The 25133-nt window shown below is 42.1% G+C and overlaps 1 protein-coding gene across 2 annotated transcripts in view; it reads right to left on the bottom strand.

The window, feature by feature from the left end:
- PRKACA (protein kinase cAMP-activated catalytic subunit alpha) overlaps positions 1–25133 on the bottom strand; it is a 79626-nt gene that overhangs the window by 17908 nt on the left and 36585 nt on the right. For both annotated transcript variants that reach the window (XM_081936216.1, XM_081936217.1), the window contains exons 2-4: positions 7651–7712; positions 4197–4325; positions 4009–4107 (exon numbers count right to left, since the gene is read on the bottom strand). In XM_081936216.1, coding sequence (XP_081792342.1) covers positions 4009–4107; positions 4197–4325; positions 7651–7712 — 290 coding nt within the window. The remainder of the gene's footprint in view (positions 1–4008; positions 4108–4196; positions 4326–7650; positions 7713–25133) is intronic.

Raw genomic sequence — 25133 nt, 5'->3', positions numbered from 1 at the left:
CGGTGTCGGCAGGCCAAGTCAGCGATGAGAGTCCCTCCAGGGCTGCTTCAGCCATTGCTGATCCTAGAGAGACCCTGGGGGGCCATCTCTATGGGCTTCCTGACAGTCTTGCCTCCGTCTTCTGGATTTACCACGGTGTTCGTGGTGGTAGACATGCTAACGAAGATGGCGCATTTTATCCCGTGTCGGAGATTACCAACAGCCCGGGTCACCACCTGCATGTTTATCCAACATGTTTTCCGGCTGCACAGCCTACCTGACAGGGTCGTGTCGGACAGAGGAATACAATTCACAGACCAGTTTTGGAAAGGGCTGAGAACCAGCAGCAAAATGATTGGGCAGATTACCTGGCAATAGCAGAGTTTGCGTTCAATAACTTACAGCACACATCCACGCAGACAACGCCCTTCTTGGCCAATGTGGGGTATCATCCTTGGTTCTTTCCCCTCACAACCATCGACTCACTGGTCCCCGCAGCTGAGGACTTCCTGTCGGAACTACAGATGGTCCATCAAGTAGTGCGGCAATATCTGGATAAAGCCAAGGAGGACTATAAGAGAGTCGTGGACAGGTCTCGGCACGCAACGCCGGCGTTGACTGTTGGCGATCAAGTGTGGCTGTCCACTAGACACCTTCCGTCAAATCAGCCGGTCAAGAAGTTAGACCACCGTTACCTTGGCCCGCTTCCTGCTGAAGCAGTCATCAATCCGGTCGCCTATCGCCTGACTTTGCCACGTTTGATGCGAGTTCATCCGGTCTTTCATCAATCTCTTCTTGTTCCTGAACGGCCGGCTTGTCCTCTTCGCCAACCCGATCATCCCCAGCTGGAACCCCGTGCCGGTGAGGCGCTGGCCAAGTATAAAGTTGCCAGGATTCGGGATTCCCGATGGTTGAAAGGACGGTTCCAATACCTGATGCAATGGAAAGTCCGAGAGCCAGAGGATGTTACCTGGGAGGATGCGACCGCCGTGCACGCACCTGCTTTGGTGCAGACCTTCCATGAACAATTCCCTAAGCCACACCCTGAGCGTCAGACCTGGGGGAAGGGCCCTGCAGTGAGGGATAGTGTTGTGGCCCAGCAGCGGTGGGCTGAGCTGTTGGTGGACTCTGACAGCTCAGACCATTATGGGATTGCTCTGGAGGATGAGGAAGACTCTGGAGGGTATTTGGAGTCAGAGCAGGAACTAGAGAGGCCTGTTGGCCACCAGGTGGCATCTGAGTCAGGGAGCAGTAAGGAGGAACAGAGGAAGGTTTTCCCTGATGTGCCTATGCGTAGAATTGATAGGAGAAAGGAAGAGCTGTGGAGAAGACATCATAGAAGGAAGTAAGGACAGGTGGCTAAGGGTGTGGCCCCTCCCAAAGAGTTTATAGGTGGAGCGACAGGAGGGGAATCTTTGCAGGAAACAACAATCCACTATACGAGACGTTGCGGAAGCATTCTGTAAGTTTTATCTTGGGTTCTTGAAGATAACTTTCTAGGCTCCTAGCCAAGGGGTGCCTTTATCTATGTAATTAGTTGTGACAGACAGCCAAGCCTGTGTCTGCATATTCATTGGAATCACGGAATAGAACATTAAACTATGTAAAATCAGGCATGGTATCGACAAAGCAGACAGGCTTTCTTTTCCTCACATTCTCAAAACGCTAGAGCCAGAGGTAATCTAACAAAATTGACTTAGTGACTAGAAAGGACAAACGAAACACTTTTTTTGATCAATTGATCTGTGGAATTAAATATTATAAGACATGATCATGGCCACCAGGAACACAAATAAATAAATAGACCACAAATCTAGTATGAGCTATCAAATACCAGTTGTAGGAGAACAATGGAGGAAGAGGGATATGTCACCCTCAATTGTCTATGTCATACCAGTGATATCTGGAGGTCATTATGAAAAAGGAGAATGTTGGACTAGAATAGATCTTGGCTTGATAACTACAGGTAGTCCTCAACTTACAACTGTTCGTTCAGTGACCATTTGAAATTTCAACGGCACTGAGAAAAGTGACTTATGACCATTTTTCACACTTATGAAGCATCCCCGTGGTCACATGATCAAAATTCAGATGCTTGGCAATTGACTTTTGTTTATAACAGTTGCGGAATCCCTAGGTCATGTTTGCAACCTTCTGACAAGCAAAGTCAATGGGGAAGCCAGATTCACTTAATAAACATGTTACTAACTTAACAATTGAAGTGATTCACTCAACAACCATCACGAGAAAGTTTGTAAAATAGGGCAAAATTCACTTAGCTTGCTTAGGGATGGAAATTTTGGTCAATTGTGGTTGTAAGTTGAAGACTACCTATATTCTATGTCCTTAATGCTATTGCAACCTTAAGAAGTAACATAAAAACCCATTGATTACCACCTCTATTTCAGTTCTACACATTATTCTCACTCGCAATGGAATGAATTAGATATGCGCAGATATGTTTAACATAAGATTTCAGTCCTAAATATTGCTGTTAGGAAGTCGCTGCCATAAATGTAAAAGTGACTAATTACTAAATAAACAATTGTTTAGAATTAACTTTCAATCCTTATCTCTAGAGTCAACAGATGTTATACAATATACAAGGCTTGTACATCATGTGTTTCACCAAGGAGATTTGTGCAGCCTGGAGGGTGTTTTTAACAAAGTAATAAATTCACTTTACCCACTGCCCCAAAATATCTAAGCCTTCTCACCCCCTCCAGCACTTTGTTAGCGATGGAAAATACAGATTGGCAGGATGGTAATTCCTTTAGAGTTTAATTTATCAATGTGGCCCGTTCCCCAATACAAGTTGTACAGTTCTGATACTGCATAAACTACGTATAACATTTCAGGCAGATCGAGTCATTAACACTGGTATTTTATTGTCAAGGACTGCAATGCTTGGGGAAATACCTAGCACAGATCTCAACTGGGCATGTTTTCAGATAATTAAGCTCATAATCTTAGCTCAAGGTTGGGCAGAAGGTAGATCAACATGTTCTGGTAAGCCTTTTGGTGATTTTCAATAAAGATGACTTGTCGCTCCTAGATGTTTAACAACAGTAACAACTCTCCTTCAATCATAAATTAAACTATTGGAATAAAGCAAAGTTTGGACACAGGAAGTTATTAACCCAGAGAGGATTTTTGAGTGGAAAGGCCATTTGCTTGTTATTCCAGTGCTCAGAACACATTCTTGGACTCATAGGTCTTTCATGTTAGATCTATTCTTCTGCATCTGGTGGACCTCAAGGTTTTTTAGCAAAACCCAGACACAATACTTAGTCCATCTTATGTTATAAACATGGAGAATACCAGAAGGATTTTAAAACTCATTTTGCACTTTATAGCAAAGATAGCTTGAGCTTAATGGCTTTTTATAATCTGGCTTAATGGCTTTTTATAATCTGACAGGTGGGTTAACTAACAGAAACCCTTAGAGCAGGTCTGTCAAACTGGTGGCCCGGATGCATCACGCACAGGCCACACCCATCCCAGCTCCACAAAGGCAGAACACATCACGATACATCACGTGACGTGATCAGGTTTGACACCCTTAGAGCATTTGGAATGACCAAGTCTTTAAAGCATATGATCTCGTATTACATATACTAAACCTATGTGCTCACTATGGCAGTTTCATATTGGTTATTTCAAAGTATTTTTTTCTAGGCTGCCCTAAGAAATTGTCACTAAGACATTTTAAACACATTTCAGAATGTTGCATATTCATTTCAGAGGCAGATCTATTTCCAGGACTGCCACTTCAACACTGAGAGCTGTTCTTTCCTTTCTAGTACATGCAGAAAATGTATGATGATAAAGTTTTGCTAAGTGTTTGTATGTGTTTTAATTGCAAAGGACACTATATGAAAATACTCACTCTATTCATTTGCTCATTGCCTCTAGAAAGGAAATTTCTTCCTTGGAGCCAAAATTTCTGACCACTTTGGAGCAACAGATGTTCAGAGAATTAGGAATCCAGCAGGTGAGAGAGAAAGACTTTTCCTTGACATTACCTACCTTGAAAGAATACTCTAGCCTGACAAGGAATGGGAAGTTCACAGCCTGAAGAATGCGTTTTTCATTGAGGGTGTGCTCAATCTGCTTCAGTTTAACAACCTACAATACAGAAAGGAGACCAAGTCAGATACAACTTCCTCTTCAAACTTGCTTTGCAAACCAAAGATCATCAACATGTCCAGACTTACTTTCTGCTTATCAAGGATTTTCATGGCAAAATAATTTCCAGAGTCCTTGTGCTTCACAAGCATCACCCGCCCGAAAGAGCCTGTACCCAGGGTCTTGAGCCGGTCGAAATGATCCAAACTGGATGTGTTCTGCAAAAGGAGAAAGAAAATGGTGGGAATGGCTTCATATAACAGGCTATAGCTATTACATTTGGAGAGACAAAGCTTCAAGTTGTGGGATGATTAGATTTTGTCTGATTGACAGCCCTCTTCCTTTGCTATATTATAGGTGATTTCAAAAACCTCCACTTCTATGTTTGGGCCAAGCGTTCAACTATTAATTTCGTCTATTATCAATATCTTATGTAGGATTTGGAAGAGTTAGGATTCCACCACTAGAGGGCACAAGATGTAAATCCTTTCAGTAGGCTAGTAGCACATACACTAAAAGCAAACTTAATCCACCAAGAGTAGATTAATATATATTTTATCTCTAGCCAACAATACCTATCAAATAGTAAAATAACACCACCAAAACCTGGAATTTGTAGTCTAACAGCGTAATAAATCCCCAATGCGCTAGTTAGGCAACCAGGCATAAAGCAGATAGTGGAACAGAGAGAGAAAAAAATACTGCCTATCTTAGACTCTGCGGATGAGAACTACATTTTGCTACTTATAACATGGTCTGCGGGCAACTGACTATTTTTGAACAGTGTGTATCATTTGTCCACTCCTGATACATACAACCATCCGGATAAACACTGCTGATATTTAGTGACAGATAGCTTCCACAAACTAAATTTATGGAAAATAATGTCCTTCAAAGAGAAAAAAAAGGTGTTATATATTTCAAGATTATTTACACATAAAACACTAAATAAACTTTAAATCACAAGAGCAGGAAACTGAACCATGGGTAAATTTCTAATTATACAGTACTGAGATTGAATATTTAACACTGATTCAAAGCTGGTTTTCCTGCTTTTGAATTTTATGTTTTCAGCTTATACCCCCTGGTCTTCTCCCTCACACTTCAGCTATGGTCAGTATTCAGATCATTTCCTGCGTTGGTTAATTACTGAAATAAAGTTTTTCAATTCATTTCCATAAAAATAGCAAATCTGAAACAAACTGAAACCTAAACCTAAACTCCCCCCCCCCACCAGAATCTCTAATTCCCTAGATAGAGCAATTTAGTGTTCATATTACCATCAAAACATTTGCATCTGGGGTAAGTACTAGTGACAGAGGACAGGTTTCTGATGAGCTCTTTCAAAGACCAGCTCTTTGAAAACAACAATGGCCACAGTTAAAGAGTCAAAGCAAAAAGTTTTCATACCTCTGCAATTTTAATTTTGTAAAAAAACTATTTGCCACCTTTCAGATTTTCTGAAAACATGCTAAGTACCAGTATGAAAAAATAATCAATGTCCTACATTCAATAACTGTATCACAATATCTTTAATTTCTATAACTGCATTTAAATGTTTCTTGTAATTGGTCATTAAGGATATCCCATTCCTGGGCTTATTTCTTCATAGCAAATTGCTTCTATTCAACAACATTAGAGGATTTTTCTAGCATAAAATGTTTGTTTTAAGTGTTGCCACAAGAGTTTGATGAGATTTGGGGTATTTTTTTGGCCATTCCAAAACTGAATTTGTTCTCCTTCAATCCATTATCTTGCATACTTGCTTCGCAAGTTTAGGATTACTGTCTTCCTGATCCATTTGTATTTCATTTTTCATACAGAGGGCTTCTATTCTCATGTGGAATTTTCAAATAGAAACCGAATCCTTGCTTCCTTCCTGGTGGCAATTTGTCCTAGTCCTGGGACAACAGCATATTGCAAAGCACTCTACCACTCTAGGTCTGACAGTTGGCATGAGAGTCATGAGGTAATTATGAATGCAATGAATAGTAACCACCACTTACTAGCACTTAAACAGCCCCAAAAGTCTCACTTTTGACTCATTTGTGCGTAGAACATTCCTCCATTAAGTGTGGATAGTTATTCAAATAATTTTTTGGGCAAAACTAAAGCAATAACTGATGTTCTTCTTGGTGATCAATGGCTTCTGCTATGTCACATTCCCATTTGTACTTAGTGCTTTTCTGCTGGTGAAACCATGAACTCTAATTTTAGACAAGTGAGAGAAGCTTCTAAACCCCTTAATGTTCTTCTAGACGTTTTTATGGCCTTGCTGACTTTATCTTGCACTCAACTCTTGGTAAGATTTAGCTATTCTCTCAAATCTAGTCTTCAAGACTATGATTCCTTCTGTGAATTGGTGAAACTTCAGAGTTGGAAAATGGTTTTGTAACTTCTTCCAAATTGGTTGGGTAAATAAATAACTACATTTTACAGAGAATTTTGAATTTGTGAGCATATTGTGATGCATCTCTAAAATCTGTGTAGTGAAAACTTCATAGGGTGATGGGAGTCAAAGTTTGTCAGATTTACATTGGACAGAGCTGCCCCCAAATAGCCTCAATTATTTGTAGTACTCAGTCCCATATAGGCCTTTATTTATTTAGGAAATGTATACTGCCACCCATCTCTTATACACAATTCTGGACAGCTAACAATTAAAGCAGAATAAAAACAGTGGGAATAAATAATAACCGAAATAGCATAAAACAGCAGCCAAGGACTCTCAGACTAACCAGAAAACAGGCTCACTCCTAAGCACTCAGCATGACGACAAAACAGGCTTACCCATATTTATCAGGGCCCCAGCCTTAATAACAAAACTGTGTTTTTAGTGACTTGTGAAAGACCAGGAGGATTATTTCTGAGTGGGTGATATTCCAAGGGATGAATCCCAAAGCACTTCTTCTGGGATTCTTCTGGGTTCCAACAGATGGCTTTTTCTCATGGATGGAACCCAGAATATGCCTCTCTTGCTAGATCTAACAGGATGCATAGGCCCCAGTGGAGAGAGATGTGCCGGTAAGTAGCCTGGTTCCCAGCCAGGAAGGGTTTTTTAAAATAGGTAACCACCAGCAACTTGAAATGCATACTGGTATGCTTTCAGCTGACTAACTGATGGGGGTAGGATGGTTATATTTTCATATTGACAATATTACATGTTGGATGATTCTGTTATGAAATAAATGAAACCATTTCCAAACTTTGGTGGGTTTTGTTTCCTTTGTGTATCCGTTGGACCCATATGAAGCTCTCATATAGATAATGCAAAGATTCAAAATATCTGAAAGAACACGAGGACCTCTTCATCAAACTGTACATCTCCATCATGGCACTGGTTTTTAGGTGTGCCAGCATTTTACAAGACAACATTAGAATTCTTGACAAACTTGTTTAAATGTAGTTTCAGTCCAATTTGTGGTTCCCCTTACAAACCCAAACTCATTCTTTAAAGACCCATTTAAAGAACAATTTTCATTTCATTATTCCTACAGAAAAAAAGAAGAATTGACTATGAGAAATGCCAGGGTATCACCATACCTGTAATGGATTCTCCCATTTCTTAAGGAATTCTTCTTTGGCTTTTACAAGAAACTCTTTCACTGTAAGAAAGCAGAGGGGAAGAAACAATGATGAAAAGGAAGAAAGATGCTTGAAGACCTCAATGGTTGAATAATATAAATTGAGGAGACTTCAAAGGGAAGCAAGAGTCCCTTTTTAACAAGTCTCTCTCTCTCACTCCTTTCAGTGGCATATTGATGAATACTAGATTCATTTATTAGACCAGAAGGAGCCTCTTTTAAGAAGCCCGACTTGTAAGGAGTCATTGTTTCCAGGACTGTAGAAAATAGCATACACCATCTCTCCAGGACACAGCTATTATACTCCGGATCAGAAATGATCGATTGGTCAATGGCTGGCTGAACACGTGATAAAGACTTACCTATTAAATCCATACTACTCTAAGAGCCCCAAATCCAATCCAAATAATTAAACAAGCTACTGTATCATCTGTTCTAGATTACAATTGCTCATCTATAGGCCTATCAGCATAATAATTAATGGGCTGAATTATATGTGTTGCAAAAATATGGATGACCATTAGATGGCAGGAAAAAGCTACAGAAAACATTAACTCTTTGGATTTTTGCAGCTCCAATGTAATGTCCTAATATTGGAGAAGTATCAGCATTTCTTTATTAGAAACTTCCCCCAGCGATGCCACCAAGATGATAAATAAACCAAAGTACAGGTAGTCCTTGACTTACAATCACAATTGAGCCCATTTTTTTTTGTTGCTAAGCGAGACAATTGTTAAATGTGAGTTTTGCCCCATTTTATGACCTTTCTTGCCACAGTTGTTAAGTGAATCACTGCAGTTAATAAGTTAGTAACTTGATTGTTAAGTGAACTGAGCTTCCCCATTGACTTTGCTTACCAGAAGGTTGCAAAAGGTGATCACGTGACCCCAGGATAGTGCAACTGTTACAAACAAAAGTCAGTTGCCAAGCATCTGAATTTTTATCACATGACCATGGGGATGGTGCAATGGTCATGAGTGTGAAAAATGATCATGTCATTTTTTCAGTGCCTTGTAACTTTGAACGGTCACTAAACAAACTGCTGTAGGTCAAGGACTACATTAAAACACCATTTAAAGCTGCAAACTTTATAAACTTTAAAAAATTAGGATTGCCTTACTTAGGTTTTCAAAATGCTGAGAGAACAAAGACCAATCTTATCTCTTCTTACATGCCACATACAGTTTCAGGGATCCCAGCCATTGAATTGTGAGCAAGCAACTATTACAATATGACCAAGTGAGGTACAGACACTTGGAGCTCTCATTCAGATTTTAGGAAACAAATGAATAAACAGAATTAAAGATGCAGTGGTGAACCCACTAGTTATTAAGACTAAAAAGCTTTTTTTCTCAGATGGCAATAGCCAAATTCAAAACTTGGAATTTGGTACAACTGCTTTTATGACTGGAAGTTCTGTGCATACCTTCCTTCTTTAAGGAGATTTTCATGACAGAGTCTAAAAAAAATTTTTTTTTGAACTTAAAGAGTTATGGGGCATTTTCCAGAAATGAAATTCTCAGAAAAATCTGAGCATGCACAGATTCTTCTGGAACACATTCAGTACTTCCAAACTGTTGAGAAAAAATGGAGGTATTTGCAACTAAGATACTCATTTTAAGCATTCTGCAGTCACCACAAATTTATGGAAAACAGCAACTGAAGCGATGTTTATATGTTTAAAGCAATAATTAGATATCGTATCATAATGTGTGTGTGGAAATACACATTTTCTCTCTCTCCCTGGTAGCTGCATACCACAAATCCGATTATATGCAAGGTTTCAGGGCTAAGCACAGCACATAGGAAAAAGAGAACATGTCTCGCATATGTTCCTTGGTACCAAGTAGTGTATACTTCCTCTAAGTCCTCCCCGTTCAAAGTCATCCTGAACTCACAGCCCCTGTTCAAAGAGCAGGTAGCCAAAAAGGCCTTTGCACATCTCCATCTGGTGTGCCAGATACACTTCTTCCTAAATCAGGAGGTCCTTCAGACAGAAGAATGCCTGGTAACCTCATAGCTTGAATATCACATGTTTCTCATGGGGCTCTTCTCAAAGACCATTCAGAAGCTTCAACTAATCCAGATGCAAAGGAATGGGCAGTGGTGGGCATGTTTCGGGACGAACACATAAAAGCTCTACTTTGTCATCTGTGTTACTTCCGGGTCTGATTCAAGCTGCTGGTTATTATCTACAAGGCCCTTACACAGCATAGGGTCGATTATTCGAGAGACTGCCTATCTCCCAAGGTTTCTGGCTGGCTGCTATTCTGTTACATCACCTATCTTCTGGAATAAGATCCCCCCTAAGATCCATAAATATTTATTATCCTAGTAATGCTTCAGTTGAAAAAGCCTTTCTATCAAAATATAAGACCACACAATTAGGACTTATTGTGTAGTGGGCTTCAGTAGGTAAGAACCAGATCAGCATAGCTTCAACACCATTTATTAGCTCAAAACTGCCTGTAATTTATACTCTGAGCCCACAGGGTCTTAACCAATCATAATGCTTGAAAAACCTGCCCAAATATGAATGTTCAAAGTTTCCTTCCAAAACAGTTGGAGCTAACAGTGAGGGTCATCTAAAGGTTAGTTTCACTTTAGCACGCCTTAACACAACTATAGCAGTAGTGGGTTGTCAATTTTTTTTACTACCAGTTCGGGTGCGCATGTGCGTCTGGGCGGGAGGGGAGAGCCTCCTGCTGCCGCTACTACTGGTTCGCCTGATCCGGGAGCAACCCACCTCTAAACTATATACATTCAATACAAAACAGGACTCATTGACATGGATTAATTTTGAGAAAGCCTATTCATAAAGAAAGATGAACTCACAATAAAACAGAATCCTGAAAGAATCAGGAGAGACAAAATGATTTTTTAATACTGCACATAATTAAACTTTGGAATCTGCTACCATAAGCTTGACTGGCTGCAAAAATGGTTTGGACCAATGGACAGAAGTCATGGGAATCAATGTCTATTAGCCCTGATAGCAATGGGACTGCTTCTGAAGGCCATCTGTTGGAAGACTAGTGAGCTTCCTTATGCACCTGGTTGGCTACTGAGTTCAGAAAGCTGGACTAGTTGAGCCAGAGATCTCATCTAGCAAGCTATTGGTTATGCACTTAGATTTCTAAGGTAATATCTACAGTTGCGTGAATTCCAGAGCTAGACAGGCTTTCCAAGACCCATTTGAGGGTATGATGGGGAGGAGATTAATTATAAACATAATTAATGTTGTTACTTTCATGTGCAGATCTGGAAGAGAAATAGAGCCCACAACTTAATTACTTAAATTATTTAAAACTGCTAAACAATTTGGGATGGTTATAAGACAAATAATCATATCCTCATTCTGTCCATTATGTAAGCTTTATATTGTTCTTGATTATAAAAATCTGGATTTTGCCATGAAATAGCTCAAAGTTTATGGAGATCTGCCAACATAAGAAGAATGAGCTTTAGAAAGCAAAGGGTATAGCTCTAGGCTGAGTCTGTACAGCTTAAGCAATCAGGCAACTAACTTCTCATGCCAAAGTCTCCATCTGAGAGATGGCATCTTGCCAATGTTACAATTAGGAAATGGAAGACAAATTTTACAAGACAAAACTAAGTAGTACTGCTTGAATAGTAAGGGGTGCATCTCTATTTACGCTCACACTGCTGTATTAGGGAAGTCTCCAAACCGTAGCTATTCTAAATATATTAACTTAAAAGTTGAATCCTCAGGGGCCCACTATTAGGGACAAACATATTACAGTTTACTTAAAATGGGCTGGAGGAGTAAAAAAAGCCCTTCCCAATTCTACACTGGATACAGAAACATGGCCTGGAAGTACATTCCCAGAAACCTGACTCTCAGTTCTTTTTCACACACATACATTTTCTCTTCACTTACTGAAAGAGGTTTATGCTGCCACTATTATTGCTAGAAAAAAAGGCTTTTCATTCTTTCCTATATCACAGGACTGCACTTTCTTCCAGAAGGAGAAAAAAAATATATCCTAAAATACCTGGTTTTGCAAGAATTGCACTAAGCCACCTGGCTGCCTTAAATGCTGCTGAGCACCATCAGCGATGTTTTCACACCAGTCCTCTCAATTCCTTCACAATGCAGCAGAGAAGTTTTCCTGAGACACGCAGGCATGTAGCTGCAGTTCACAGCCTGTCTGACCTACTTTTATCTTTTTTACTTATAGAGAGACACTAGCCTACACTTTCTGGCAGCCTTTTCCCCACTCCTCACAGCAATTTCTTGTGATACAGAGAAAAAACGGGCATTTTGTTCTCTTGTGCATGCTCTCTCCGTGTTATGCTGAGACAAGGCCAGAACAAAAATTATATCTTATTGTGAGTCACAACTGTACACTCTGATCTAGACCAGTGTGGTTTTTCCAACAATGGCAAACAGAAGATGATAGATTCAATAACTATTCCATACTGTTTGTCCACAGCATCTGGTAAGCAGAGATATAATCTGTTTGTTTACAATCCGTATGATTTACAGCTATTAATAGTTTTACCTGCAATACATGATACTGTTTTAAAGCCCTTGGGAAACAGCTAGGCAAATTTCCTGCAGTGAATCTCTTGAGTTCACCATCCATTGCATAAAATAATAATTAACTAAAATTTGTCCTGAATTTTTTTGCTGTCATGTTACTCTTCAGCCTCAAATGACAATGTTCTGAAATGCGAATGCTTACTCCCTCTTCACAGCATTAATAAATGTTCTTTAAGACTTTCTTTAAAGGCAATTCCTACCAAAATGCATAGTATATATTCTATATTTTTTAAATATTTTTTTTATTTTTTGAATAAAAACAAACAAAATCATCCTCCATTACAAATTGTAGAAAGTGTGCCAATTGGTTACAAAGAGCTTTCGTGCATCCCTTCCACCGTCATCACCTCTGATTCATATCAAGTTATCTATTTTACATCACATATATTTATATATATTGCTATCATCATACCTCATCCTTCATATGACTATAGTTGTTTTAATGTCCCTTTATAACAAACGTTCCAAAATTTAAAACCAAACCACATAGTGGCATTCCCTTATCTATTTTCAGTATCATCCAACCACATTATACCTTTATAACGCATTCAAAATAAAAATTAATTATGTTTAATAACAAAATGTTTAGACCTCTTTTCTTAATCATTGATATATATATATATATAATGTATATGTATATGTATATGTATATGTGTATGTATATGTATATGTACACACACACCAGACATACCATATATATATACATTGTTATCATTATCAATTATTTGCCTAACTTTATCCATTAACACTACATTTTTAACATAATGCTCTAATTTTAACAAAATTTTTAAACCTCTTTTCTTAATCATTGTTTACAATTTATATCCAATTTTCCCTTTTATCATGCCAATACAAATTATTACATTATTATCATTATCAGTCATTTATTTTTACAATAGTTTGACTAAGTTTAACTTACTTTTTCCCTTTTCACCATTTAAAAATTTATACCAAATTTCCTCTTATCAAACCAATACATATGTATACATTATCATTAGCAATTATTTGCCTAACTTTATCATTATGACTACATTTTTAACATAATGCTCTAATTTTAACTAAATTTAACTAGTGTTTTATTATTAATTTTCATATCTCAACCTGTGACTTTCCAGTAATAGTGTAGTTTTATTTCTTTTGCCATTTGTGGAATTAGTCTTCTGGTTATTTCCTTAATCAAATTTGCTTGGCCTTCTCTTTGCAACTTGTTGCTTATTACATATCTTATAAAATCTCGAAACCCTCCATCAGCTTCCTTAATCAGTTTATCTTTGGTTATCAGTAGTGTTTTTGTCAAAATTTCTCTCCTTAAATCCATCCATTCTTCTCTTTTTTCATCTTCTATACCTTGAAATCTGTAGTAAAGCACCTTTCCATCTATCTTCCCTTTCCTTGTTCCACTCTTTCCATCTCCAATCACACTCAGTTCATTGTCAATAGTTATCTTGCCTCTTTGTTCATTTTTCCCCTGGGTTTTTAGGACTCCAGCCTCCACTTTTTCTATTTGCTGAATATCTTTTATTTGCTGAGTATCTTCCATTTTTCCATCAGGTTTTGCCACTTTAAAGTTTATATTTTCAATATTTTCCAATCTCTTCTCAATTCTCTGTTGTTTCTAATAATTTTTGAATTCCAGACATAATCTGTTGTAATGTTATGATTTCTTTGTGAAGTCGTGTCATGTCATCCTTCCAATTAATAAACACTGCCACTCTAGTTTAAAAAAATACTTGTTTTCACTTCTTTTCAGCTAGCAACAAGCATCCAGCACCTGTGTAAACAATCCATGCTCTTCTCTATAAACAAGCTGAAGCCTTTGAAGTGCAAGGTCAAAATGATCAAAGGGAGAAAAGAAAAAGCAATGTTTCCAGGTCTCAACCTCCAACCTCCAAGTGGCAGTGTAACTTCTTTTCCCTCTAAGATTACTACCCTCTTTATATACCTTTTAAATCTTCTTTAGGTTTCAGGTTAGAAGAAACAAAGTTCTTAAATGAAACCAAATAAAAAGAAAAAAATCCATCCCAACCAGTATTGTAGAAGTAAAGGAAAAGATTTAATCCACAGATAAAAAAAGAAATAGAAGAAGAAAATCCAAAACTTTCACTTTAAAAAGTAAAAAATATTTACAAAACTTCCATCGATAGAAAAAAATAAAATAAAAAAAGATAATGACCGTTAGCTTACCTAAATGGTCGTTCTCTAGGCGCTGTGGGAGTGTCCAAGCATGGGTTAATTTCAGCTTGCTGCCCAAGGACTGAGTTTAAATCTTTAGTGTAGCCACGCCTCCTGCTCCCTTTGGAGGTAAGTTTGAAAAACGAGGAGGTGAAGTCCAGAAGGATGTCGAAGAAGATGAACTATGTCTTCAGGAGGGATGATTCGACTCCGCCAGATTACCCCAGGGTGGGGTTGGACACTCCTGCAGAGCCTAGAGAACGACCATTCAGGTAAGCCAACGGTTATTCTCCTAGGCACTGCTTGGAGTGTCCAAGCATGGGACATACCCAAGCTATATAGTCCCAGGGTGGGAAACAGAGACATTCCATTGTTCCGGAGCCGCTAAGACTCGCTGCAGAACCCTCCTTCCAAAGGAGGCCTCCACTGCTGCAAAGGAGTCCAATTTATAGTTACGAACAAATAAGGATGGCAAGGTCCAAGTCACTGCCCTGCATATCTCTTCGATGGGCGCCTGGGTTGCCCATGCGGCTGAGGTCGCGGCGCTCCTCATGGAATGAGCGGTGATGCGAGGAGGAACTGACCGGGCCTGATGTTCGTAGGCCAGCTTAATGCAGGCGTGCAGCCAACGTCAGATAGTCGAAGAACAAACCTTCCTGCCCATTGAGGCAGGCTGGAAGAAAATAAAGAAGGATTCGGACTTGTGGAAGGAGGCTGTCCTCTTCTTATATATGCGTATTGCCCATCGTACATCAAGTTTGTGCCAGATCCGCTCTCTGGAATGCAGGCAGAAATCAGGGAGAATCACCTCCTGTGACCGGTGGAACAAGGTATTGACTTTTGGGTTGAAAGAGGGGTCAAACCGAAGAATGACCCTGTCCGGATGCACAACACAAAGGTCCTCCCTAATTGACAGGACCGCCAATTCAGAGATTCTGCGAGCCGAAGTGATTGCAATGAGAAATGCAGTCTTAAATGATAAGTGGCGTAAAGAGACAGAACGAAGTGGTTCAAATGGAGCGGAAGTCAATGTCTGCAGAACAACTGCCAGGTCCCAAGTCGTGTATCGGTGGACCGTCAGGGGACGTAGGTTGGCGGCTCCCTTCAGGAAGCTGTGAACCATGGGGTGTCTGCTGAGCGGTGTAGAGTTGTCTCTGGATAAGATGGTGGCCAAGGCGGTAGTCTGCCTCCTAAGAGTGTTAGGGGCAAGCCCTTTGTCCAATCCGTCCTGAAGGAAGTCAAAGATTTGTGGTATAGTTGTGGCTGTGGCGACAATTTGACGCGGTAGACACCAGGCTGAAAGGGCAGTCCGAGTAGAGTCATAGATGTGCACCGTGGAGGGATGTCTGGACGCCTGAATGGTGTGGATGACCCTGTCCATGAAACTGTCTCACCTCAGGAGGTTCACCTCAAGTGCCAGACGGCCAACTGGAGCCATTGAGGATCTGGGTGTTGAATGGCTCCCTGGCTGAGGGAGATCTGCTCCTGAGGAATGCGCCAGCACTTGGTCACGGACAGCTCGACGAGGTCGGCGAACCAGGATCTTCTCGACCAATGGGGCGCGACCAGAAGCACCTCAGCACCCTTCCACATGATCTTCTTGATCACCTGAGGAATGAGGTTGAGAGGGGGGAAGGCGTAAAGGAGACCTGGAGGCCAGCGACATCGCAGGGCATCCGTCCCCTCCACTCCGAGACACTGGTAGCGCGAAAGAAACCGGGGGAGTTGTGTGTTCAACAGACTGGCAAAGAGGTCTATCGTCGGAAGACCGAATTTCTCAGACAGTTGGTGAGAGAGATGGATGGAGCCGCCATTCCGAGTTGCTGATCATTGTTCTGCTCAGCCAGTCTGCCGTTGTGTTCTCCTTCCCCGAGATGTGACCCACCTTCAGCGACCCCAGGTGGCATTTGGCCCAACGCCCGATAGCCTCTGCCTCCAGCATCAGGGCCTTCGATCGAGTGCCGCCCTGATGGTTTATGTATGCCTTGGTGGCAATGTTGTCTGTCATTATTAGGACGTGGGCATTGGATATCTGTTGGCGGAAGTGTTGAAGTGCCTGGCCACCCTGAGCTCCAGCCAATTTATATTGTGGGCAAGCTGCGCTGGTGACCCTCTGCCCTGCGTCACCTGAGTCTGAAAGTGGGCGCCCCAGCCGTACAGGCTGGCATCCATTGTGACAACCAGGTGCTCTGGAACCTTGAAGAGGAGACCTTGATGCAGAGCCGGCGACTGCCACCACCTGAGCGATCGGATGACTCTTGGAGGAACGTTGACTATCCTCTTGGAGTTGCTGGCCTTGCGCCGCTGAACCGGGAGTAAGAACCACTGGAGCTCTCTTACGTGTATTCAAGCCCAGGGAACTACCCCTATGCACGGGACTAGTTTCCCCAGCAACTGGGAAAGGGTCACGATGGAAGCTGACCTGGACGTCCTGGTGCGTTGCACAAGGGAGGTTATGCTGTCAGCTTGCTGTTGTGTGAAAAAACCTTGCAAATGGTGGAGTCGATTACTGTGCCTAGATGCTGAATTCTGGAGGTCGGAGTCAGGTGACTTTTCTCCAGATTCACGGAGAAGCCGTGCTGTTTGAGTGTGCGAATGGTGAGGCTTATGTCCCAATGTGCTTGTGGGACAGATGTCGACAATAGAAGAATGTCGTCTAGGTAACAAACGAGGCGAACAGGACGAGACCAGAGATGCGCTGCGACCACGGCCAGAAGCTTTGTGAATGTTCTTGGTGCCGATGAGAGGCCAAAGGGGTGGGGCTTGTACTGGTAATGATTTGCGTACTGGAACCTCAAGAACTGGTGGTGCGCTGGGTAATGGGGACATGCAGGTACGCCTCCTTCAGGTCGATCGATATCATGAGATCCCCCTGCCTGATGCAACCCAAGATGGTCTGTAGCGATTGCATCTTGAAGCGCTTGTACGCTAGATGGATGTTGAGCTTCAATATTGGACACCCCCCCCCCCGATGCCTTGGGAACCAGGAAGAGGATCGAGTAAAACCCTCTGCCCTCCTGCTCTTGGGATACTTGCTCTATGGCCGCTATGTCTAGCAAATGCCTGATCTCCGCCTGCATCATCTGGTGTTTGAGGGGCGATTTGGGAAGGGGACAATGGAGGAACCTTCATGGAGGTATCGAAAAAAACTCTAAGGTTAGCCCGTAAATGACCGTGTTCAGCACCCAAGCATCCGTCGTTGTCCCCTCCCATTGGTTGACATACAATTGTAGATGGCCCCCAATGGGAGGGGGCCGTTGCCAGTCACTTAGTCCGACGAAAGGAGCGGTTGGAATATCCCCCTCGGAATGATCTGCGATTCCCCTGCTGCCTATTCTTGTCCCTGAAGGAAGACCTCTCGTGGGAGCGGTCCTGCGACTGGGTGTAAGGTCTAGAGTAGCCACCACCACCACCCGATGTAGAAGGGACATCTGCATTATGAAAGGGCTACCTATGAAAAAACTGTTGCCCTTTCCATTCTGGCTTCTTTGTAATAGCCGGCAAGACCTTGCACTTATCCTTGGACTCAATTAAAAAGGAGTCCAAGGCCTCCTCAAAGAGCTTGCTTCTCTTGAAGGGAGCAGAAGCAAGCTTCCAGTTTGCCTTCATGTCCGCCTGCCAGTGATGAAACCACAGCAGGCGACGTGAGGTCACATTGGAGGCAAGGGCCCTGGCTGAGAATTTGGTGGCGTTAAGCGAAGCGTCTGCCAAATACTCGACTGCTGCGATTCTTTTGTTGACATCCTGGCATGACCTAACATCGCTAGCCGGGAGAGTGGAGAGCAATTTGCACAGCCAAAATAGTGCCGCCCTACCAAAGTAGGAACAGGAAGAAGAAGCCTTTATGGCCCATGCTGTGGCCATGTGAGTTTTGTGACAGGCCTTCTCTGCCCTCTTGTCCTCAGCCTTAAGTCATTCCAACAGGTCGGCTGGGAGAGACGAATTTGAGGTTAGGGACATTATGGGGTCTTCCACCTGAGGAAGCTTCAGGATATCCTCCATGGTGGCCTCCATAGAATACAGCTTCTTATCCACCCCACTTGGATTCACCATGGAACCCGGCTGGGCCCATTGGTGCTGAATAATGTCCAAGAAAAACTGGGGAGCTGAAACCAACTCCTGGGGTGGAGTGGTCTCTTTGAACAGTCCTGCACCTAGATCCTGAGTCCCATCTGTTGGCTTATTGCCTTGATCGGTCGAATTCTTATCTGATTGAGCGGGAAGCCCCATTTGGATAGAAGAGGCCCTAGCCTTGGTTAGAATGGCCCGGAACATGGAGGGCTTGAATAAACCTGAAAATATGGGGATGTCGGGGGTCGGATTCTCCTCCTCCGACAAATCTGGGGCATCTTGACCATCCTCCTCTATGTCAGATCCTTCACTGATGGCCGAGGAGGCCAGAGGGACGACCCTGCCAGTTTGCTGTGGGGGATCAGGAACCGTTGCCTTGGCTTTGGTTCGGCTTGGGAGGGGTAGGGAGAGGCCCAATTGCTGGATACCATCAGCAATCCCTTGAGGTATGGCCCTTGCAACCACCTCCTTCATGGCTGTAGTCAGCTCGGGGGTGTGATCCTGGTCCTGGGGAAAAGTCCTGGCGACAGGCCCAGAAGGAAGGATTTGCTCCTCCACTAGAGATCCAACCTCCTCCAAGTACTCCTCCTCTAGGGATGAGGCTAAAGACCTGTGAGAGGCTCTAGAGGAGTTGGGGGAGAACCCAAAATCACCCTCCTCTACCACAGATGGGGGTTCATCTGGATGAGGATCTAGAATGGGGGAGTCAGCAGGAATCTCAGCAGGTGGAGGGAGATCCTGTTGAAGCCCTTGGTTGCCCTGAGCCTTTTGAAACTGCTTTTCTGGGGCTCTCTGGCGTCTCTCAGCCAGCCTCTCCTCTGCCTTGGACCCTCTCTTTGTTCTAGGCTGCTTCGCTTTAGTGAGGCATGCTGCACTGGTACCCTTGACCACAGGATTGGGCCTGCTGCGCTTGCTGCTGGTAGGCCCTGCCTGATTTGCGGCCTTCTCCACACTCTTGCTGGCCATGGTGAGATTTTCAGTCCTCAAACCTCGGTAATCAGAAGGTTGCTTGGAGTAAGTAGAGTCCAAATAAGAGATGAGACAACGGCTCGGCAGGGAATGCAGCAACAAAATGGCGCCAATAGGAGAAGTCCTCAGGGCACTGCAGATCCGCCCTGTTAATAAGGACAAGGAATGGCCCAGAAAGCCAAACTCCTTGTGGCCGCCAATCAAGATCTTCGGGGGAGGAGGAGGCCTGCCTGGCGACCCAGAGCAAGGCCACTTGGCTAGTACCCCTCCCAGCAGTGATCTGTTAAGGGCCCAGGTTGCAGCAGAATGAACGGAGAAAAAAGCAGCTTGGATTTAAAGCGCACACTTTTTTCCCTCCCATAATGGCCGCCGCACGTTTTGGAGCGACACCGGACTGCCGTTGGAGATCCGAAGTGCCCAGTAGAGCCTCCGGAGCTAAGAGGGGTCTTCCGACGGATTACAGGGGTACCTGACTTCCCTACTTGACCCCAAGGCTCGCCAGCGGCCGCTAACAAGCCTCCGTGTGCTGCCAAAGCCTCGTGGAAACGAGAAAGGCTGTAATGCTCCCAGCAGCCTGGTCCGCGCGTGAGGAAGCAATTAGGCGAAGGAAACTCTGTTCGTTGGTAAAAACAAAAAATCTAAGTCTATCTAAGACTACCACAGTGGAAAAAAACAATAAAAGGCTACACTAATGCAATTAGGAGAAATCCACCTTGCTGTTCAAGGACTGGAAATCTCAAACACATCCTTTTAGGGCAACTGAGTTTTTCAAACTGTCCTCCAAAGGGAGCAGGAGGCGTGGCTACACTACACATTTAAACTCAGTCCTTGAGCAGCAAGCTGAAGTTAACCCATGCTTGGACACTCCAAGCAGCGCCTAGGAGAACACACTGTCCAATAATGCTTAATTCCACTGCTTATTTCCTTTTCTTTACCAATTTAATTTAACTTCAATCTTTTTGGGGCAGTCTTTTATAAAAATAAGATTTCCTCACCAGATGGACACACTTTCTCTTTCCACTTTTCCTCCCATCGCGGAGCTGTCCCGACTTCAGGAGCTTGAGGCTGTGCTTTTTGTCGCCGGCTAGAAGAGATTCTCTTGGATCAATCAGGAACTTTGCGATGTCCCTGAGATCAGCAAGACGTACTCTTCCCTGTCACTGTCTCTTCGGGATGGTTTAGGTCCAGATGGACCGTCTAGCAGCAAAAGTGTCAACTGGGATCTTGGAGTTCTGAGATCGCACATTGTGTCGTCGTGACGTCAGCTCCTTTCTCCCATATTCTATATTTTCTAATATCTATGCATTTCTTTAGTTTCCCCTCTACATTCTTCTACAATATATATTCTGAAATTAATCTTGAAATTGCATGGTAAACAGACTACCAACATTTAATGTTAGTTTCATTTGCAATCCCTTTCCTAATTGGTCTACTGTCTGGTTTGTTCTTTTCAGCAGCACAATGAGCTGACTCGCAGGTCCTACCTCTCTGTAATTTAGATCCCATAAGTTTATGTACAGAAATACTATGCATTTGTTCACTTTGAATCTCACTTACCACTAAGCAGCATGTGTGAATTATCCAACTTGAAGACTGCTTTGCAGAAACATTCCAACAGGCTCTCCTCAACTTATGACTGGTTGCTTAGCGATTGTTCCAAGTTATGAGGGACTCCCAAAAGATACTTATGACCTGGATTAAAAGTTCGTAATTCTGCCCCCCACCCTCCAAGTTATGTCATCACATTTTGGGTGCTCAGCTATCAGCCCACATAAACCATTATTTACAGCATCCTGCTGCCATGTGACCGTGATTTATGACTCCTCCCACACAGAAAGCAGTATTTACCACCAGTTTCTGGCAAAAAATGCTCAGTGTGGCAATGGATTTGCTTACAACCACTGCAAAAAGTGTCATAAAATTGTGTTGAAGACATGAGTGCCTTGCTTTATGATCATTATGATATCTGACTGAAATTCAAGGCTCCATTACAGCAGGAAGTGGACCTGTACTCTTTTGTACCCTTTTCCCTAGATGTTTTAGAACCCCAAGTCGATGCTACAATACAATAATATTCATCTTTTCCCCCTTAATCTAACAAATTCAACCCTAATTCCTTTTATTTCCCTAATTAATATCCTAAGGTTTTATAATGTTTATTTTTGACACATCTGTTTTAAACAATTTGTTTACTGATTATTACCTTCTGTGTATCTTATAAAATATCTTATAAATATTTTCTGAGCAGTGGAACACAGGCCCCATTTACTATTACAAAAATCAGAGCCCTGGTCCATCTAACACAGGACTATAGTTAACTAGTGCAAAACTGCAATTTTTTTATATTAGTCTTTCTTGGTTTATCTGGAGAGTCATAGGATAAAAGAGACATCCTACGTGCAAAGAATGGGATCTACCACTCAGTTTTCCCTATAGACAGCCAGTCTTCTATTAGGGAGTGTGTGTGTGTGTGTGTGTGTGTGTGTGTGTGTGAGAGAGAGAGAGAGAGAGACAGACAGACAGACAGACAGACAGACAGACAGACAGACAGAGGCAGGCAGGCAGGCAGGCAGAAACCTTAGAGAACACAGTTGTCATTGGCAAACAAATGTAACTCATCTGTCAGATATTGTTTCAAGAGAGCCCACATTCCTTACAAATTGTTACTTGATTAAAATTTCTAAAATTCTTAGTTAACATGTCAAAATCTCCATAAATCTAGAGGGGTCCATCTGCAAGAAGGCCAGTGGTGACGTCATATAAAAATCACATAACTCCTTATAAAACAAATTTTGCATTGTATTTCTAGCTGTAACAGATAAAACTGCTGTGGCTTTCTAACCTATCCCAAATAATCCTCCACTCTATTATAGACAGAGTGATTGGGACCGTTTCCATCTTGGAGTGCAAGATTTTGGATTCCTACAGGGATCGTTTAATCATTGCCAGTAACCCCATTGCTTTATATGTGTGTATCTGTTAGTTTCACATGGTCTACTACTTCTAGGTGTGACTCCTTTCTTTCCTCCCCAAGGGAGGAGAAAACAATGATTTGAATTTTGGAGGAGGTTAATAACAGCTTATCTCATATTTAATATGCAAAGTCCAGTTGATGGATTTCCTCCCATATTTAAAATATAGAAGCCCCTGGATAGTAGAAAGCAACAAAGGGTAACTCAATAGGTTTTATATGCTTAATAAATACATATCATTAAAACTAGATATAGTTTAAAAATTAACTACAGAACACCACCAATACATTTTTAACTATAGAAGTCAAATATGCAAACGAGATGCAAATGCACTGGTGCTCTTACAGGCAGAGGAATGCTTTCAGGGCTCTACCAGAGATTGAGACAATATGCCGGTGGAAATAAAATTTATTTGACCACCAGAGGGCTCTTGTGCTTTTTCAGCTAACTGTTGTTATCACTATCCAGGGATGGGAGGGCCCTGAATAGGATCTGCCAGCCATTTCAGTTCTAACACGCACCACACATTTTCAACCACTGCCCAAATTGCAAGCATTGCAAAGGAATACCAGTACAACAAATGTTTCAGGAAGAGATTCAGCAAGGAAAAGAGCAGAAACATATAAGGTATGCCTCATTTCAACAGAGTTGCAAATAAGACTTTCCATAACACAATGTTCCCTTGCCCCAGTGAAGTTGGTGGCGCTCCATAAATAAAGGAAACAAACCTCTCTCTCTTGGTTTGGCAAGACTCAACAAACCCACCATCTGGATTAAACTGATCCTGTTTAATCTCAGCAGAGCCTAATATAGTGATTTACCCTAAATAAGCCCCAGAGATAGTAATAATAATCCTTCAAAACCACTGCTATCTACTTCATGTATCTAAACACAATAACTAGTCCATATATGGATGGACAATGCAATCTAAATAAATAAACCAAGCAATAAAGCAGAATAATCACTTTTACTGCATTCATGACCACACAATCCTGAGTTCATGTTATTCCCCATGTGTATATATAATCTCTCACTGCACAGAAACTGTGATAATTAGATATATAATTTCATCCCTTCCTTCAGCAAACAAACAAACAAAAACAAAGCAGAAGCTTTTCATCAAGAGGGAGTGTATCTTGTTCAGCATGCAGGGCTACGCCAAGAAAGCTGCTGAAGCTGTTAAATCGCCAATAACTCACATGTAAGCTGAATGTGATTTTCATGAACCTGATCAATCAAAAGAATAATTCACAGACTTACTTCATTTTCCTGCACCTCTGTTTGGAAGAACGTCTTTGAGGAGTGAGGAGCAACCTATCATACATTCATCCATTTATGAAATCTGCTGTCCATTTCGTTATAAGGCGATTCTGGGCAGCTTACAACATTAAAATAAAATTATACACGTGTATTTCAATGTGTATACGCGTATACACACACTACACCTATAAAAACCACATTAAAATTGCAATAAAATACAAGTTATAACTAAAGATGGGGAGGAAGGGAGCAGTGTACGGGGGGGGGGGGGGAGAGAGTGGGAATTGCTATTACGTCAGTCGACTACCTCCAGTGTGATATTCTCCCATTGGGACCTCAAGCCAACTGGCAGAGCCAGGTTTTTAGGTTCTTGTGGAAAGTGAGGAGGGTGGGGAACCAATCCTCAGGGAGCACCATGTTCTAAAGGGCAAGGGCCACGACAGAGAAGGATCTTCCCCTGGATCCCATCAGTTGGAATTTCTTGATGGGACCTGTAGCGTTCCTCCCCCACCAGCATCCGTGGGGTGACATTGTCCGGTAGGGGTGAGACGATTCGTCAAGTAACCTGGACCCATATCATGCAAGACTTTATAGGTAATAACCAACCAAATTGCACCTGGAAGCAGGCCAGCAGCCAGTGAAGCTACTGGAATGGTAGTAGGAATGGTAGTATAACATGGGCCACTTTAGGAGCCCCAAAGACTGCCCATGGTGCTGCACCTGTTGAAGCTCCTGAATGCTCTTCAACGGTAGCCCCATGTAGACTGCATTGCAGTAGTCTGACCTTGCACTATTAATAAAAGTCTTAAGTGTTCTTTAGAAAAAATAATTTTGTAACAGAGAAGCAGCTCATCTTAAAGTAGCTCAAAGGAAAGCAGCTCGTCTTATTCCGTGCAAGCCCATCTCCTGACTATTATGGTAGTTAGGTTCATGCTCTAGTTTGAATCTAGTCATGACAAAACTAAACTAGAGTACCAATTATCTGCAATGAACCCCCAGAACAGATGCAATGGTAGAATACAAGTTGGGGGGGGGAAAAATCAGTGATATTGAAAAAATTAAGTTCTGCACTTGTATGCTACTTTTTAAAAATATCTACAACTGCAAATGTGAAGTCTGCAAATCCTGAAATGAGGGAAGTTGTCTAGGCAGTCTCAGCTTCGGACACAGTTGAATGGAAGAAAAAAAAATCCTAAGAATATTTTCAAATGCTAAGGCTGACTTTTGCTTGCTTTGAGCTGAAGCTCTTTAGCTGTTTAAACACCCCTCTGAGATCAAACAATAGTTATACACATTGCCATTATTTGTCCCTCAAGAGACTTGTTAGCCAAAATGTTGACTTTCTATAGGTGTTGTTTTGGAAATCTCGTTGGAGGAAATGTTTCCCAGTGCTGAATAATATCTTGATTTAACCCTCCAGGTGCCAACAGT

This window comes from Natrix helvetica (genome assembly GCF_964273705.1).
Source record: "Natrix helvetica genome assembly, chromosome: 1".
NCBI classification, from domain to species: Eukaryota; Metazoa; Chordata; class Lepidosauria; order Squamata; family Natricidae; genus Natrix; species Natrix helvetica.
This window is presented reverse-complemented; position numbering and strand designations above follow the sequence as displayed.